General features: G+C 39.4%; 1 protein-coding gene across 3 annotated transcripts in view; it reads right to left on the bottom strand.

Moving 5' to 3' along the window:
- Positions 1-4,569: 4,569 nt before the first annotated feature.
- LOC148848879 (uncharacterized) overlaps positions 4,570-15,349 on the bottom strand; it is a 76,936-nt gene continuing 66,156 nt past the window's right edge. For 2 of the 3 annotated variants that reach the window (XM_088951206.1, XM_088951204.1), the window contains exons 13-16: positions 14,900-14,951; positions 14,223-14,339; positions 13,220-14,161; positions 4,570-5,569 (exon numbers count right to left, since the gene is read on the bottom strand). In XM_088951206.1, the coding sequence (XP_088807332.1) occupies positions 4,793-5,569; positions 13,220-14,161; positions 14,223-14,339; positions 14,900-14,951 (1,888 nt within the window). In that variant the 3' untranslated portion in view covers positions 4,570-4,792. The remainder of the gene's footprint in view (positions 5,570-13,219; positions 14,162-14,222; positions 14,340-14,899; positions 14,952-15,349) is intronic. The other variant, XM_088951205.1, reaches the window with a different exon arrangement.

Raw genomic sequence — 15,349 nt, 5'->3', positions numbered from 1 at the left:
GTAGGTAGTTTCTTTTGTTTTGCTTGAATTTTTGCCTTGCCCGAGAACGGGCAAAGTTTAAGTGTGGGGGATTTGATGAGACTAAAAAGTAGCCTATTTTTATCCCCAAATATTCACCCTTTTTCATTATTTTAGCACTTAATTTGACTCATTACTCTTGTATTTCGATTCAGGGCAAGCAAGAAGGTGATTGGAATAAAACAAGGCTAATCGGATGATTTTTGCACAGTTTCGACACCATTCAATAATCTGAGTATAACTCTCTATTCCGGACTCCGATTTGGATAATTCAAGATGCACTGGAAAGATGAGGGATAGGCCTATAATATGTTTTGGGTTTTGACATATTCGGTCCGCATCGAAGATGAAATCGGGTTCGAACTCGGAGAAAGTTCACAGCAAAGACCATTTCACAGCTGAAGCCCAATTCGCAGAAGAGTCTTGTAGTAGCCCAACTCGAATTCAAGAGCCAAGAATCCCAATTTCGAATGTAATCTCCAGAAAGAGAGTCTTATTAGATTTATGTTTTGAATGTAATCCTATAAAGATAAGATGATTGAGACTAGATCACTAGATAAGAGATAGGATAGGATTAGTTCAAAATAGATCAAGACTTTCTTAATTGAGGTTAATCTCCTAAAAGGAGTTGGAAAACAGCCCTCTCCCTCAACTATATAAAGTGGGGGGGGGGGGGGAGGCGGCGAGGGGTGGACTAGCTTTAGGCATCAATCAAGCATCAAGCAACTCGATCAATCAAGAAAGATCAGTTCGGCCTTCTGAGAAGCAAAGCATGGAGGATTCAAAAATCATGAGCAGTTAAGCTTTTCTTTTCTAGTTCAAGGGGGGATGTTCGATTTTTCAAGTATTCGTTGATTCTTGTGCTTATTCTCTATGGATGTTAATGTTAATTAGTCTAGCAAATTGGTTAATATTGATTTTCCTACAGCTATCCATGGTTCGGTGATCCGTAATTGTCACGAATAGTGGTACAAGTAATAATTAGGTTAACATCTTTCTGGGTCAATTGTTCGTGATAGCCTTTGACCAACGTATTGACATGTTTTAACCTAAATGGAATCAATGGAGCAAGATTCGATAATTGCAGCTATCTCAATTATTGTTATTTTGGTTTAATTGTTTTCACAAAGTTTAATGCTGTCAATAGTTAATATGGAGCGCTATCGTCCCCAGTCGATTAGTGATAAGTGTTGATCGAATGCTGGATTTGATCAGCTGATTTAGGAAAACACAAGGTTTATTATGGCTATCCTAATAAATCTAAGGTTAAATGCTTGAATTGCAAGACTGCCGAAGTCTACATAGGATCGATGACCAATTGATTAAATACAAACCCTTGAATCAGATTTCGGTAAGACTGATTTCTCTTAAGTTGATATTGCTCTCTTGATTTTTTTTTAATTTTATTTATTTAATTTTCCCACTCTTTATATTGAACATTTGACTGAGAAATTATTTCCCTAGCTCCTTGTGGGATTCGACCTAGTACCACTACTACTACAAATTTATTGTGGGACTAGCATTAATTTTGAGTGCTTCAACAACCCGTCACTCATCAGCAGGAGTTCGCATCCTCCCTCACTAGTTTTGAAGGTTGGTAATTATCTGTCCCCCTAAGTTGGTTGGGCAACATCTCTATCCTTTGGTTAAGTTGGCAATCTGTCCTCTCACCCCCTTGTTTTGTTAATGTATTCCTACTCTACTTTAGGTTCCCCTAATTTGCCACACTATTTGTGCCGTGCACAATCTAAAGCCTTGGGGATGGGTTATTTGGTAAGTGTAAATTTCATCAGCCTCATTTGCTTCAAGCATCCTAGGAATCCTCACATCTCCCATTGATCCTTTCTTGCCATCTGAACGGTTTTTTCTCTCCTCATCTATGTGCCACTAAAATAAGCCTGCAATGTTCATTAAGCCCATATCACCTTCATCATAACCTCCACTATCCTCCACTCTACCAATTTTGGTACCAGCGACTGAGCTACAGTCTGAGTCTTCACGCTTCTCCCTACATAGAATCCATCCTTCGTCCAAACTGGCTTCTTCTTCACGTCTCTCTCTTACGAATCTGGGGTTTGGTTTCATTGCAGAGTGCCTTATGACACTAGGGACAGCCCGACCTTGAAGGCACAACCACTGCAAATCCCCCTATTCGTCACTGTTCCACCACTGCATATTCTTCCCCGCATGCCTCCCCCTTATAGACGATGATAGTTAGAAAAGACGGTCTATAGTTGGCACCCCTTCCTCTCTCTTACTCCGACCCACGTGACATTTTAAGTTATCACGTGGGTCGCTTAAGATGAACCCCAATTTAGATTTTGACCCTCCCTTAACCCCCACCCACGTGACATTTTAAGCCCTGTGTTTAGGCTTGGTCCATTTATTTCCTTTGCCACATCAGCATAAGATAAGTTCCCCGCCCCAAACTTACTACAAAATCCTCCCGAGTTTTTTAGCAATCATAAAAACCTCATTTATGTTTATACTTTAGCAAAAACCTCTCCTATACTTTTTAGAAAATATGCAACTCCCTCCCTTCCTAGACAGAAATGCTGACCTAATGTATTTATTTTTTTAAATACCTATTTTGCCCTCCCTCCGAAACACTATTCATTTTCTTCCTAAGAAGTAAGAACTAGAGGCCATTGGCCTTCCATCACATACCCATGGCCATGGCTTCTCCGAAACAGAATCAATTCCCAAGAGCTTGAGACATGGTCTATCAATCTACCGCTCCCATTCCCTCTCCCCCTCCTCAAACATAGTCTACAGGAAAAACAAAAGGTTGCAAGCTGGAGTTGCTTTATAGGAAAAATGAAAGGTTTCAAGTTGGGCCGCAACTCGTTACAAAATTCAAATGGCCAAATGGGTACTCAAGCCTAAATAGCTAATAGTTTTGCTATATTTTTCAAGGGTCAATGATGAATACCTTCTAAGTGTAATTTCTAACCACTTCATGATTCAGTAATGGGTTGGGCATGAAGCTTAATTTGACTGATTGGTTTACTTCGAACAATTCAGTTTTAAGAAGAAAGAAAAAAGAAAATTCCAATACAAAGTTGAAAGGGGATTCATTTTAAGGAATTAGAAAAAATCGATGGATGCCACACTTGCTATTGGGACTCGATCAGACATAAGTTGTGCTTTTGTCTCCGAAATCACCCCTTTTCATGGAAATTCAACTTTTACATGCTCATGTATAAACTAAATACACTGAGACACTCAAGACAGATTTGTTAGCTATCGTAGACGTAGTCTTCCACCAATTATTCATCTCTACAAGTCTAATCTTATCCGATATTCAACTTTGGAATTATTGGCACAAGACAAAGAGGTCGAAATGCAAGCTGTGTTGGTTAAATACCATGAAACACATTCAAGTTGGCTTCATTGTAGCGATTGGTGAGGCCGAGATGCCGCCATGTTTCTCATTTTCCTTGTGTGGTGGTGGGTGTTTGTGAAATTGGAGATGAAGAAGGAGCTGACAAAGACTCGATCGAGTGGAGATGGTGAACGAGATTAGGAAGGCAAAAGAGGCAAAAGCCGAGATGTAGCCAAAGGCAGACAGAAGGATAAGGCAAAGAGAGAGAGAGAGATGACGACTCTGGTTCTCCCTTATTGGGAAGAAAATGAACAGTGTTTTGGAGAAAAGTTTAATAAATCTACATCTAAATAGATATGCATAAGAGCAAAATAGGCATTTAAAAAAAAACACACATTTTTTCATCTTTTTTGTCTAGGAAGGGAGGTAGTTGCATATTTTCCAACAAGTATAGGGGAGGTTTCTGCTGAAGTATAAACATAGAGGAGGTTTTTATGATTGTCAGTAAACTTAGGGGAGGTTTTTGTATTTTACCCTTGAATTAATTACTCTTAATGGCTTGCTTGTCGCCTGGTTTACCCACGTCGACTGATTTAAATCTATTTTGGTTTTCTCGAGACTTTTCTTCTTCCCCCACTCTTCTTCATCCACTTGCCCACCACCCTACCACCTCTTCCTCTTCTTCAACCTTTCGTCTTCCCCACCCCGTCTGTTCGAATTTAGACGCTACCCACACCAACTTCGAAAACTCTTGGTAAGAACGCCTGCTTTATTCCGGCGACTTGCAGCTCAAGAATGAATAGACCTTTAACACGTAATAAATATTCAAAATGCACTGTAGTTAGATATCCAAACAATTTGTAGTACGGCTATGGTGAAAATCTTTCACCTTTGTTATTTTTAGTTATTTAGGCTGTGTATGGTTGCAGTGCAATTTTACTTGCACTAGTAAAATGCATGGGAGAGCAAATTCTCATTTAATTTTGTTCAGGTTTTTACTTTATTCTGCTCCATGTCTTAATTTACTTCATTTGTAATGCAATCAAGCAAAATAAACTAAAATTTGAAACAAAAATAGATCAGAATTTACGCTCAAATCATTTGCACTGCCACAGTTTCACATCAATGCAAATTTATTTGCATTGCAACCAAACACAGCCTTAGTATTATTAATGGTAAGCTGTAAGCACTTGCGTTTGAGTCTGTTAATTTATAAGTAATTCAAATTTGAAGCAGGCAAGTAGAATTGGTTTGTAATAATCGAGTACTAATTTGTGACAATTATCTGTTTGTAACAAAAAATTAAAATCTCTCGAGATATACCATATACATTGCCACAGATCAACCACTCAATATAACCGTACAGAATGATGAAATGTATGCATGAACATTTTCAGATGTAAAAACTATATACACAACTGTGGGAGCCACATGCAGGAGAACTAGTAATTACACTCCCTGAGATCTCTCAGGAAGAACACCCAAGGTTCCAGCCCTAGCCGCTGCATCTCTTATTCTTTGGTAAGCTTGTGACACTGGACCATGAGCATTAATGCTATTAGCGATGAGGACCTGCAGTTGTGTTGTATCAGCAGGGGCGGATATCTGATTGGATGGTGGTAAGGGAGCTTGGGATGGTTGCGTTTGAGTCGGTTGAATCATCAAATGACCAATAGCAGCAGAATAAGCCCGGCCTGCTAAGCTTCCCCTCATTCGTCCTGTGGGTCTCCAGTTCTGCTCGGATGGCAATTCTTCTGAGCTACCAGCCGTTGAAACTGGTTGCACCATCGCTCTCATACTCCCTCTCTGCTCCCCCATTCTAAGCCCATCAGTGTTCATTGCAACAGATGATGCCCTAGGTGCTTGCAGTTGAACTGGTACTGCTGGTGGTGGTCTGGTCGTCTGCCCAGCTCGTTGAACACCAGCCATATGCCAAGCATGTTGGTTTATTGCACCTGCAGTAGCCTGACCAATTACACCTTGAGCCCCTCCTTGCTGAATCTGTGACAGTGAGAAATTTGTAGGTGGACGAAGCAGGCTTGCAGACTGGGTCAAGGTCTGAGAGACCCTCGTATGTGGAGCTTGCTGCAGTAGCAGGTTTTGGGGTTCTGAGGGAAGCCGCGAGGATCTTCTGTAAGCACCTGGGATATGGCTTGCTGCTGTAACACCAACTGCCTGTCGTAGTGCTTGATTTGAAATGTACTGTCGTTCTTGATGATCCTGTCTCTGTCAGAAATATACAACAAATAAATTGATCTTCAGATTCTCAACATCTTAAATAATATCAATTGATCTCTTCACTTAATGAGGGAATATTAAAGATGGATTGATAAAGGTATGGCCCCATATTTTCCCTGTGCAAACCAAAGAAAACCTTAATTAAGGGGGCAAATCTATGATGCTGAAAAGATATGATATCAGGAGGCTTTGACCAATCACAACCCCATGAATCTTGATGGCCTGATTGATTACTGCTTTTATGATGTCGGTTGATTGGTTGAAGTTTTTCTGGTATCATGTCTTTCCAGAATCATAGCAAGGTTAACCTTTTTATAGATGTCTTAATTAAGAAAGAGGTCAACTACAGCTAACTAGATGACCAACACCAACAAGTAGACAATAAACTGAATTTATAATATTGATCAATGTGTCGTAATTGTAATGGACATAAAGATAGTCAACCAACTACACAACAGTATGTAAATTCCACAATGTGTAGAACTCGTCTAAAGCTACTGGTCCCAAAATTACCTCTTAACATTTTCATCTAAACCAGTAATCTATTTTGTCACCTTTTCTCTGGAATAAACTGAAAATATTACATATTGATACTTCTGGCTCTCCAAAAGGAGAGAGCCTCCTGTTTTCATATACTTTTAGACATCCCCAAATTTTCTTCTTTCTAAATGGGGGTTGTCAGCCTGCTTTTAGACATCCCACAATATTTGTACATGAACACATGCGCACACACACTCACACACTACTATTATTAGAGGTATGAAGGTGGGATGTCCATGTTTTTTAAAACAGACTCAAGAAAAAAAAACCATCTTCTATCTGGGTGGTGGATAAGCAATTCAACTATCCAATCAAGCGAGTCAACCCATGATATTAGATAATAAAATTTTAAAATAGAAATAAATGCAAAAAAAAAAATTGAGAAAAGGAAAAGTATAATTGAATTAAAGAAAAAGGTCATTTCTAAGATGAGAAGCTATACAAAAAGCAATCAAGGACCTCAAGAAAAGGCCATCCTCAAAAGGTACAATCAGACGTATCATCTTTAAAAACAGTATGTACAGACAACCAACTCCTAATAAACCCTATAGCTGTATTGATGACCTCAGCTTCAGAGGAAGCATTGTGTTCAAAAGTCCTGTTGTTTCTTTCCAGCCACACAGCCCTTTCCTAGTCAACCCAGATATGTGCCATTCCTCCCTTCTAAAGGATGGAGTGTCAGCTACTAACGCCTCCTTGTCAGTTGCCATACTGAACAAAGAAGGAAATAGCTCTTTAAGTGTGCTCTCACCAGTCCGGAGGTCTAACCAGAATCTGATCCTCCTACCATCTCCAACTTTATATCCAATACACCTTCTGACATGTGTAGAAGCTTTACAAATTCCTTTCCACAAGCCACACCCATAGGTCAAAATTGGAGAACCAGCATCCCACCCATTCCTGTCAAGCCCATATTTCTTTGCAATTTGTTAGACAGCATATGCCCTTAGCTCCAATCAGAATGATGTACATTATGACATTTAATGTAAATGAATAAAGTACATATTTGATTCATGTTATTGTGGTGTGTTTCTGTGTAATACCCTTAAACTGGACACATATGAGACTCGTGTTAGTTTAGAATCTTCACAGCCATTGGATAGATCTGGGGAGATTTATCCTGGCAAGGTTGACACTAATGTGCCGCCAAGTTGGTTGGGGTGGCTTGTCTCAGCTGCCAGGGTGAGACCTGAGGTACATGCAATGTGGGTGAAACCCTGTACCGGACCAGAATTCCAGTATTGCCCTAGACCTTGGAGATAGATGGGCAAAATTGAAATTTTACACCTGACCCCTAGACTCGATTATGATACTGCACTAGGTGTCGGATTGGCTATCTTTGATATGCCAATCAGTGAGATTCTTAGAGGGGGTCAAAACCTGGGTATGTTGGGACAGTCCGAGAATTCATCTGAGTGGGTGATCATAGTGACAGGATCAGCCCCTTTGTCGAACAAAGTGAATGATCGGGGATGCACTCTCTCTGATGGAAACCTAAACTGCCAGCAGTTGATTTCAACCGTTGAAATTTGTTTTGCAAAATATATTTATATAGAGACACATATATATTATAGTTTCAAAATGTTTGCAAAATGTTTTAATTCCCGGGATCCATGTGAGTAGAGAGTGCAGCATTGTACCTTACAGCCGAGGGAGAGGTCCTCTATTGTCGGGCAGTGTTTGATCATTATGGGCTGAGAAGTTAAGTGTAAGACCATTGAGGGTAATACTTGATGGGCTAATCTTGCATCTACCCAGTCCTTGGGTTTTTATAAAGTGGCTTGACCCAAGGACCATTTAGTGTAAATGTTGAGCCCATTAAGAGCCCATGGTAATGGCCTCAGGGGTTCACTATCTCCTATAGTGAATTCGGCCAAGCCTTGTAATAGAGGCTGGGCTGAACCCATGTGGCTGATGTGTAGATCAATGTTTGGGTCCCATGCCATACAAGGATAACCAACTGGGCAGCAGATTGAGGAGCTAGTGAGCAGGTAGACTTAATGGGCCTAAAGCTCAATTTGAACTGGCTTAATGAGATTAGTTAAAAAATGGCGGTTCTAGGATATAGATCAGCAGATAGGATAAGGGATTATCCCTATCCACTCAAAGAGTCCAGATCCAAATAAAGATTTGGATCAGGAAACTCCTAATTAGATTAGGAAGGCTGATCTTTATCTGCAGATAAGATAAGGGATTATCCTTATCTCTAAAAGAGAGTCTAGATCCAAATAAACGATTTGGATTAGGAAACTCTTAATGGGATTAGGAGAACCTCTCTTTAAGGCTATAAATAGAAGAGCAGGGCGAACCTCCAGATCATCTAACAGACTACTGAATTCCAGAGAAAGACTCCATAGTTTGACTGCACTGTCTCCTTCTCGCTTGCTCTTACCACCATACCAGTTCGATCTCCACCTGTGGGAGCGATCAAGAAGAGTTCTTGATATTACCTTTTGGTAGAAAAGGTAATCTGAAGTCGTGCTCACTAGCCCTCCATCAAATTCTTGCTTAAGAATTCAGTTCTTGCTGAAGAACCGTCCTGCTGATTCTGCTTCATCCTGCACCATGTCATCTTCGGTGGAAGCAGTCTTTGGATTTTTCCTTGGGCGTGAACACCTTCATTGGAGGTTATTATTACTTCGTATCAGGTATAACCCTCCACTCCCTTTTGGTTTCAGATCTGGTCCGGTTTGGTTTCAAGATTGATCCTGGAAAATGCAGTTTTCTAAAATAGGGAATGCGATTCCCATATGGGAGAGAGAAATTTTTGAAATTTCGCCCAACCTTCCTACAAGGTTCGGCCATCCATATGATGGATCTCTCATCCCTTCACTATTACCATCCTCCACAGGTTATCCAGCTCAGTAGAAACCCTGCAAAGCCAACTACCCAGCAAGGCTAAATTGAAGGACTTTAAATGTCTTATCCCCAAACCACCTTGGTAATGGGGTTTACAAATCTGGTCCCAATTCACAAGGTGATATTTACAAGTCTTTCCAACCCAGCCAAAGAAAATCTTTTATCTTCTTTTCCAATTTCTCTGCCACCTCTGAAGGAGTCAGAAAGAGGGCCATAAAATAAATCGGGAGGCTTGCTAACACACTCTTTATTAGAGTTACCTTCCCACCTTTGGAGAGATACCTTGCTTTCCAAGTGGCCAGTTTTTGTGGTCCATCCTCTATAAGATTGGATTCCTGATGGCTTTGGATGTGCATTTGGCACCGAGAAGCAACCCTAAATATTTTGTTGGGAAGAAAGACAATTTTGCAGCCCAACAAATCGGCCATTCTCTGAGTGTTGGAAACTTCTCCAACAGCTATCATTTCACTTCTTGCTAGGTTCACCTTTAGGCCCGATACTATCTTGAACCAGAAAAGAAGATGTTTCAGGTTAATGATTTGGTCCTTTGATACAAAAAAAAAGAATGTATCAGCTGCATATTGCAGAAAGGGAACTTTTGTGCCATTAGTGCTCACTCCAAAACCCTCCAACAACTTTAGCTCTGCAGCCCTGTCTACCATTCTACTGAGACCTTCCATTACTAATAAAAATAACAATGGTGACAATTAAAGTTGCCTCTTGCTGAACCATTAACTAGAACTGAGAATCTTGGTGTGGTTATGCAGACTTTCGTCCAGCTTTTCCACTTTGAGCCGAAGTGCATTCTTTCCAAAATAGTCTAGAAAAGCCCAATTGACATGGTCATAAGCCTTCTCTAGGTCTATAAGAACAACATCATGTATATGTTTGTTATTGACAAAGGCACCTTGGTACTTGGAGATCAGTGAATCCATCACCTATCTTAGTCTGGTCACCAGAATTTTGGCCAAGATTGATTTTGTAAACACTGCCAATCGAACTAATTGGCCTAAAATCCTTCAGCTCAGTAGCTCCACTCTTCTTAGGAATTAAGGCTATAAAAGTTGCATTCAGGCTTCTTTCCGAGGCAGTAGAATCGTGAAATTCCTCCGGCACCTTCATCAAATCAGCTTTAATTAGCTCCCAAATTTTCTTAAAGAATAACATAGTGAAACCATCCAGATCTGGAGCCTTTTCCCTTTCCATATCTTCTAAAGCCTTCTTTACCTCTTCTTCTGTAAAGGGTTTCTCTATGTTCAAGGCCTGCTGCTCTGAGAGAAAGCCAAACAATAAGCCGTCTAATTTTGATCTTCATTTGCAAGGTTCACTGAAAAGTTTTTTTAAAGAAACCGACAAAGGAGTCTGCTATGTCTTTTTCTTGTTCCACAGGGATGCCAACGGATCAAGTTTGGCACGGGTTTGCCTCAACCCTAACCCGACACTATAGTGCCTCAACCCGAACCCAATCCGCCTTAAAAATACATAATTTCTGAACCCGACCCAACCCTATATCGACCCATAGCATTTCAATTGTATTTTTTAACACGCTTTGAAGACCTAAAGTCCATTAATTTAAGTTAGGAAATTGTATTATAGAATCTAAGATGTCACTTTTCCATTTAAAAAAAAAAGAAAAAAAAATCAAAACCAACATGCAAATAAATCTTAAACTTTATAGCTATAGACTTAGAAGTCAAAACCTGAACCTGAATCGGGTTAAAGAATTAAACCCTAACCCGACCCTAAAACCAAATATATGGACCCTAACTCGACCCTATAGGGTCAGGTCAAGCCGGGTTTACTATTTACCTGACCCATTGACATATGGGATTTCAAGCCAATCACATGGATAAATACCCCAAATACTTCTCACCACTTTGAAAGATAACTTTTGTAATTTAAAAAGAAAATCAGGTTTTCATTTCTTTCAAAAACACTCAATTACCAATCTTCTTCTGCCTGAACCGAGGCCTTAGCCATTCCACGAGATTAATTTTAATCTTTCCATTCTCTAGTTTCCAAAAGATTTATTGCTTCGTCTGACGCTTCTAGCACTATCATTTAAACCCCAGGCAAGTCTCAGTAAGTCTTTCAATTGCCTTCTATTTTTCTTCCCCTTTTCTACCAAAAATCTGTTTTCAATGGCCACCAATAGGGCTTTTGTTTACACATGAAGCCCTTTAAAGATACCCCCAAGAACTCCCCAAAACCAAGAAATTTAGACATGACCCAATTGGAAATTTCATTTTCTTCAGCATACCTCAAATTCACCTATTGTAGTTGTGTCTACAGAGATTCATTGGCTAAAAGAATTACAGCTAAAGGTTTTGGCATCATCAACATCTAGGCCTGAGCCAAAGGAGAATCTTATTTCTCGCAAATGTCTGTTATTATTGGAACGGAAAGCACTAGGAACTCCTGCCTCTCTGAAATAGAAGGAGAGCTTGTACTTGAAACTTCGAGGTGCCTCATCTTCTTCGTGTTAGCCGACATTGGTGCAGCTTCCTTGGACGAAGAAGTTACTGCTGCTTCTGCTTCCTTTCCTCCACCTAACAAACTTTCTTTTGGAAACTGTAAACAAACCCTGATATCCTCCCTCTCACTATCTTGCTAGCCATCTTCGCTCCAAGTGTCAGGAAAGCTTGATCCTTCTCCTCCTATTGAACCTCCGAACTCAAACGAAGACGAGGTTGAAACTTCAATCTAGGTTGTGCCTTTACCTTTGCCCTTGAATTGTTGATACCTAAACCCAAGATGAATGTCCTTTATTGCGTTTTTGATACGTAATGGGTTAGGATTGCAAATAGGCTTTAGGTTGTTCCTTCCTTATTTTATGAAAGGGGGCAAGGCCTTTGAGATCCACATTCAACTCTTTTGCTCGATTTTTTAAGGCGGTCCGCAACCACCTCGGCTAGCTTGTCAACGAAAGCCACATCGTCCAATTGCATGTGTGTGGGTTTTGAAATTTGAAAATGGGCTGACCTCAGCCCCTATTTCCACCAAATTCCATCCCCCCTCATCTGAACTTCCAATGACCAAGGTAGACTCCTGCACTTCTTCCTTTTGGTGATTGGAAGAAACCTTCATGCCACCCTCTTTCTCAGAAACCTTCATCAAGGATTTAACTTCCACTTCGATAGGATTACCTGCTAACACTTTTTAAAAAATAAAAAAGAGTGGAATACCCCTTTTTTACTACAATACCCCTTTTTGGGTTTAGTCCCTCTCTAATTGTAAGGTCAAAAAGTGCAATTTAACTATTACTTTTAACTTCATTCAATTCCCTCTCATTATGTCTTATACTTAAGATATTAACTCCCATTCTCTCTAATTATATCCTATACTCAAGGTATTTCTCTCACCAATGAATTGTATTAATTAAATCTATACTCAATAATTTTAACAATATAAAGCCCATGTTTAATAGACCTGAAAATGAAACCTTCTTCCGTTACGTGGTGAGTAATCTATTCAACTATCTCGACCAAATGGGTCAACCTATGATGTGACAATTAAATAATAAAAAATAAAAAAGATAAAAACACAAACTTACAAAAAATACATGAATTTTGTAAAAACGTTTTGGCACAACTTTAATATCATATATTCATCATATTAAACAAAAATAAGTGTATTAAATGGGAATTTTTTTCATGCACATAGAAATGTCTAAAAATTATAGAAAAAATTTTGACATATTATTACTGTCATGGTCGTCATCATCATCATCCAAAATTGTCACATGCAAAGTGTTAGAGAATAAAATTGTCACATTTGCTAGTATTATAAAATGACAATTAAGATATATTTTATATTTATACACATTATAAAATATATTTTATACACATATTATATGTATTTTAATATAAAAGCATTATAGTATTAAATATAATATATTTAAAGGCATAGGCCCAATGCCTGACCTAGCCCATGATCACCCCTATTTCTAAAGCATGCATCTATTGTTGCCATAACATTTGCAAATTCCAAAATATCATCTAGCACCCAAGTTTCTCTTCCCCAAATTTAAACCCTTCATGCACCCAGTTATTATCTAGATTCCCTTTTCATATGTGGCTTAATATATACTCTATACAAAAAGACAACCTTATTTGTCCTACTATCCATGCAAATGGGTCATACTTTTGATGGAAGATTCCTAGGTGAGTACTCAATTATGGTAGGTCCAATCCAAAGGAATAATCATCACTTCAACAGAAGCTAAAGAACAAACTGAACCTGAGTCGTTGAGTGGTTATGCATCGATGATGAAGCAATGTCTGGCGCCGCCAAAGGATTCATTATTGGCCTGGAAAATTGTTGCTGCCTTTCTGTGTCACTGCCATTGACATTGAGCCCATCTGTAATGGGTGAAATAAATGGAGAGCTCTGAGGAACAGAAGAAACAGCAACATTGGGCATCAAGGAATTCAAATTTGTCCGTTGCCTTTGATGTGAACTAGGCATTTGAGTCTGGGCTGGAAGGGCCTGAATTGCTATTGGTGTTCTGCTGACATGTCTAATAGATGATCTCCCATATTCACTGCTGACCATTGAATTCCCAAATTGTGATTGCTGTAACTGCAAGTTATAGGGACCGCAAAATTGGCTTTGAGGTATGGAGGTAGTGGGTTGAATGGTCCCACAGACATCCACAGATCCTCGGTTAAGTGCAGGGGATACAGCATCAGTTAACACAGGAGCAGGCATAAAATTAGCAGGAATTGATTCAGAGTCACCAACCACAGTATCAAACCTAGTACTAGGAGCTAATGACCCATAAGAGGCAGAGGAGATGGATGAGAGAATTCCAGACCAGATATTATCCTCTGTATGAGAAGCAGCATTATGAACCTGCTCGGATGCACTACTGACTTCTAGTGGCACTGTGAAATTTCTCGCAGCCCCAAGAAATTGATAATTATCATGGAAAGGTTTCCTGTCTTCAATTTGAGAAGAATCCATGATATTGTTTCCATCATCCCCCATCGTTAGATCAACAACATCATCCGGGTTGTTTGATTTTGAGAACTTTGTGGGAATGCTCTGCTCAGACCCATCTTCTTGGCATGTTGTGCTTTGGGTTTGATGTACATTATCATCATTCTCAAAGACAGGCTTCCAGGATCCATCTGCTGCAATAATCACATCAGCAACACCTTCTGCCACCTCCCTCAGGACCTGTAAGATGGGATTATTCAAAATGAGAAAACCAAGGCAAAAGCAACCAAGAACAACTTGCCTTAACCATATTCTGATCAATACGTATGTCAGTGCAGCAAACAGTCTGGTTACAATGAGGGCACCGCCAAGATGGTCTTCTTAAGTTTATTTCCATGAAGTTGTCATAATCAAAACACTGCATAGATGGATAAACCCAAAAATGCAATAAGAAAGAAGGCTGAAAGGTCCAAACATTTAATTCTATAGGAAATAAAAGAAAACTACCAGAGTATGGAACAAAAGGATGGTCTACCCAGCAAGACAACAGCATATCTCAGCAGATGCAGTGGTCAGATTCGTCAGAACCACCAATTTTCTGGCCAGACTTCAGAGATCTCCTTGGCTAAAAAAGCCAACTAAACTGAATGCATAATCCATAATTACCATATATGCTCAGAACCTCCCTAAATTGCATATATAATGAAATAAATTTTCATTTTCAGCTGAACCTTATTTCCAGAAGTATGTGGTAATAAACAAAGCATATCAGCTTCAAATCAATCCAGAGAATGTCTTCCATGAACACTAGGATCATTACTTGACATTTGAATCCCAGAAGGCTTGAACTGGTGATTCTACTCTACATCATGCCATATCAGGAGTAATGCTGTTGGTAGACCATCATAGAAAACCTGAAGGACATTACAAGCTTCACTGACAATCCTATAACATTGTTGATAGTGTAGTAAGTCTCACCTGATGATGTTTGCAGAGATGTCCTTTAACAGGAGTCTTAATACGTGTGCGGCTGTTAAATAATGGAATATAAAAATCAGACCACCCCCAATATAAGCAAATATTATTATCAGAGAAATGGTACTTGATCCTGTTTATCAGAAAAAAAAAAGAGGAAGAACAAACAAAGAACTATGGAACTAGAATGTCTATGAAATTGTAAATTGTAAATTGTAATAATAAATTAACACTGCCCCTCATAAAGAATTATTATTTCTTTGTAATTTTGGGCTAATCAGTAAGATCCTTAAAAGCTAATGACTTTCAGCCGTGTCTCAGTTACTTTGTCTTCTTAGCTACAGGGAGGACATGCAACATACATGCATCAAGGTGGCACCTTGGCGACAAGGCGCCCTTGGAGGCTCGCCTCACCAAGCAGTTTTGTACTTTCTATTATAAAATACTTTTTTA

This window comes from Nelumbo lutea, chromosome 6 (assembly GCF_056320005.1).
Source record: "Nelumbo lutea isolate HS-2025 chromosome 6, American lotus-T2T, whole genome shotgun sequence".
Classification (NCBI taxonomy): Eukaryota; Viridiplantae; Streptophyta; class Magnoliopsida; order Proteales; family Nelumbonaceae; genus Nelumbo; species Nelumbo lutea.
The sequence above is the reverse complement of the archived record's forward strand: the minus strand, read 5'-3'. Positions and strand labels throughout refer to the sequence as shown.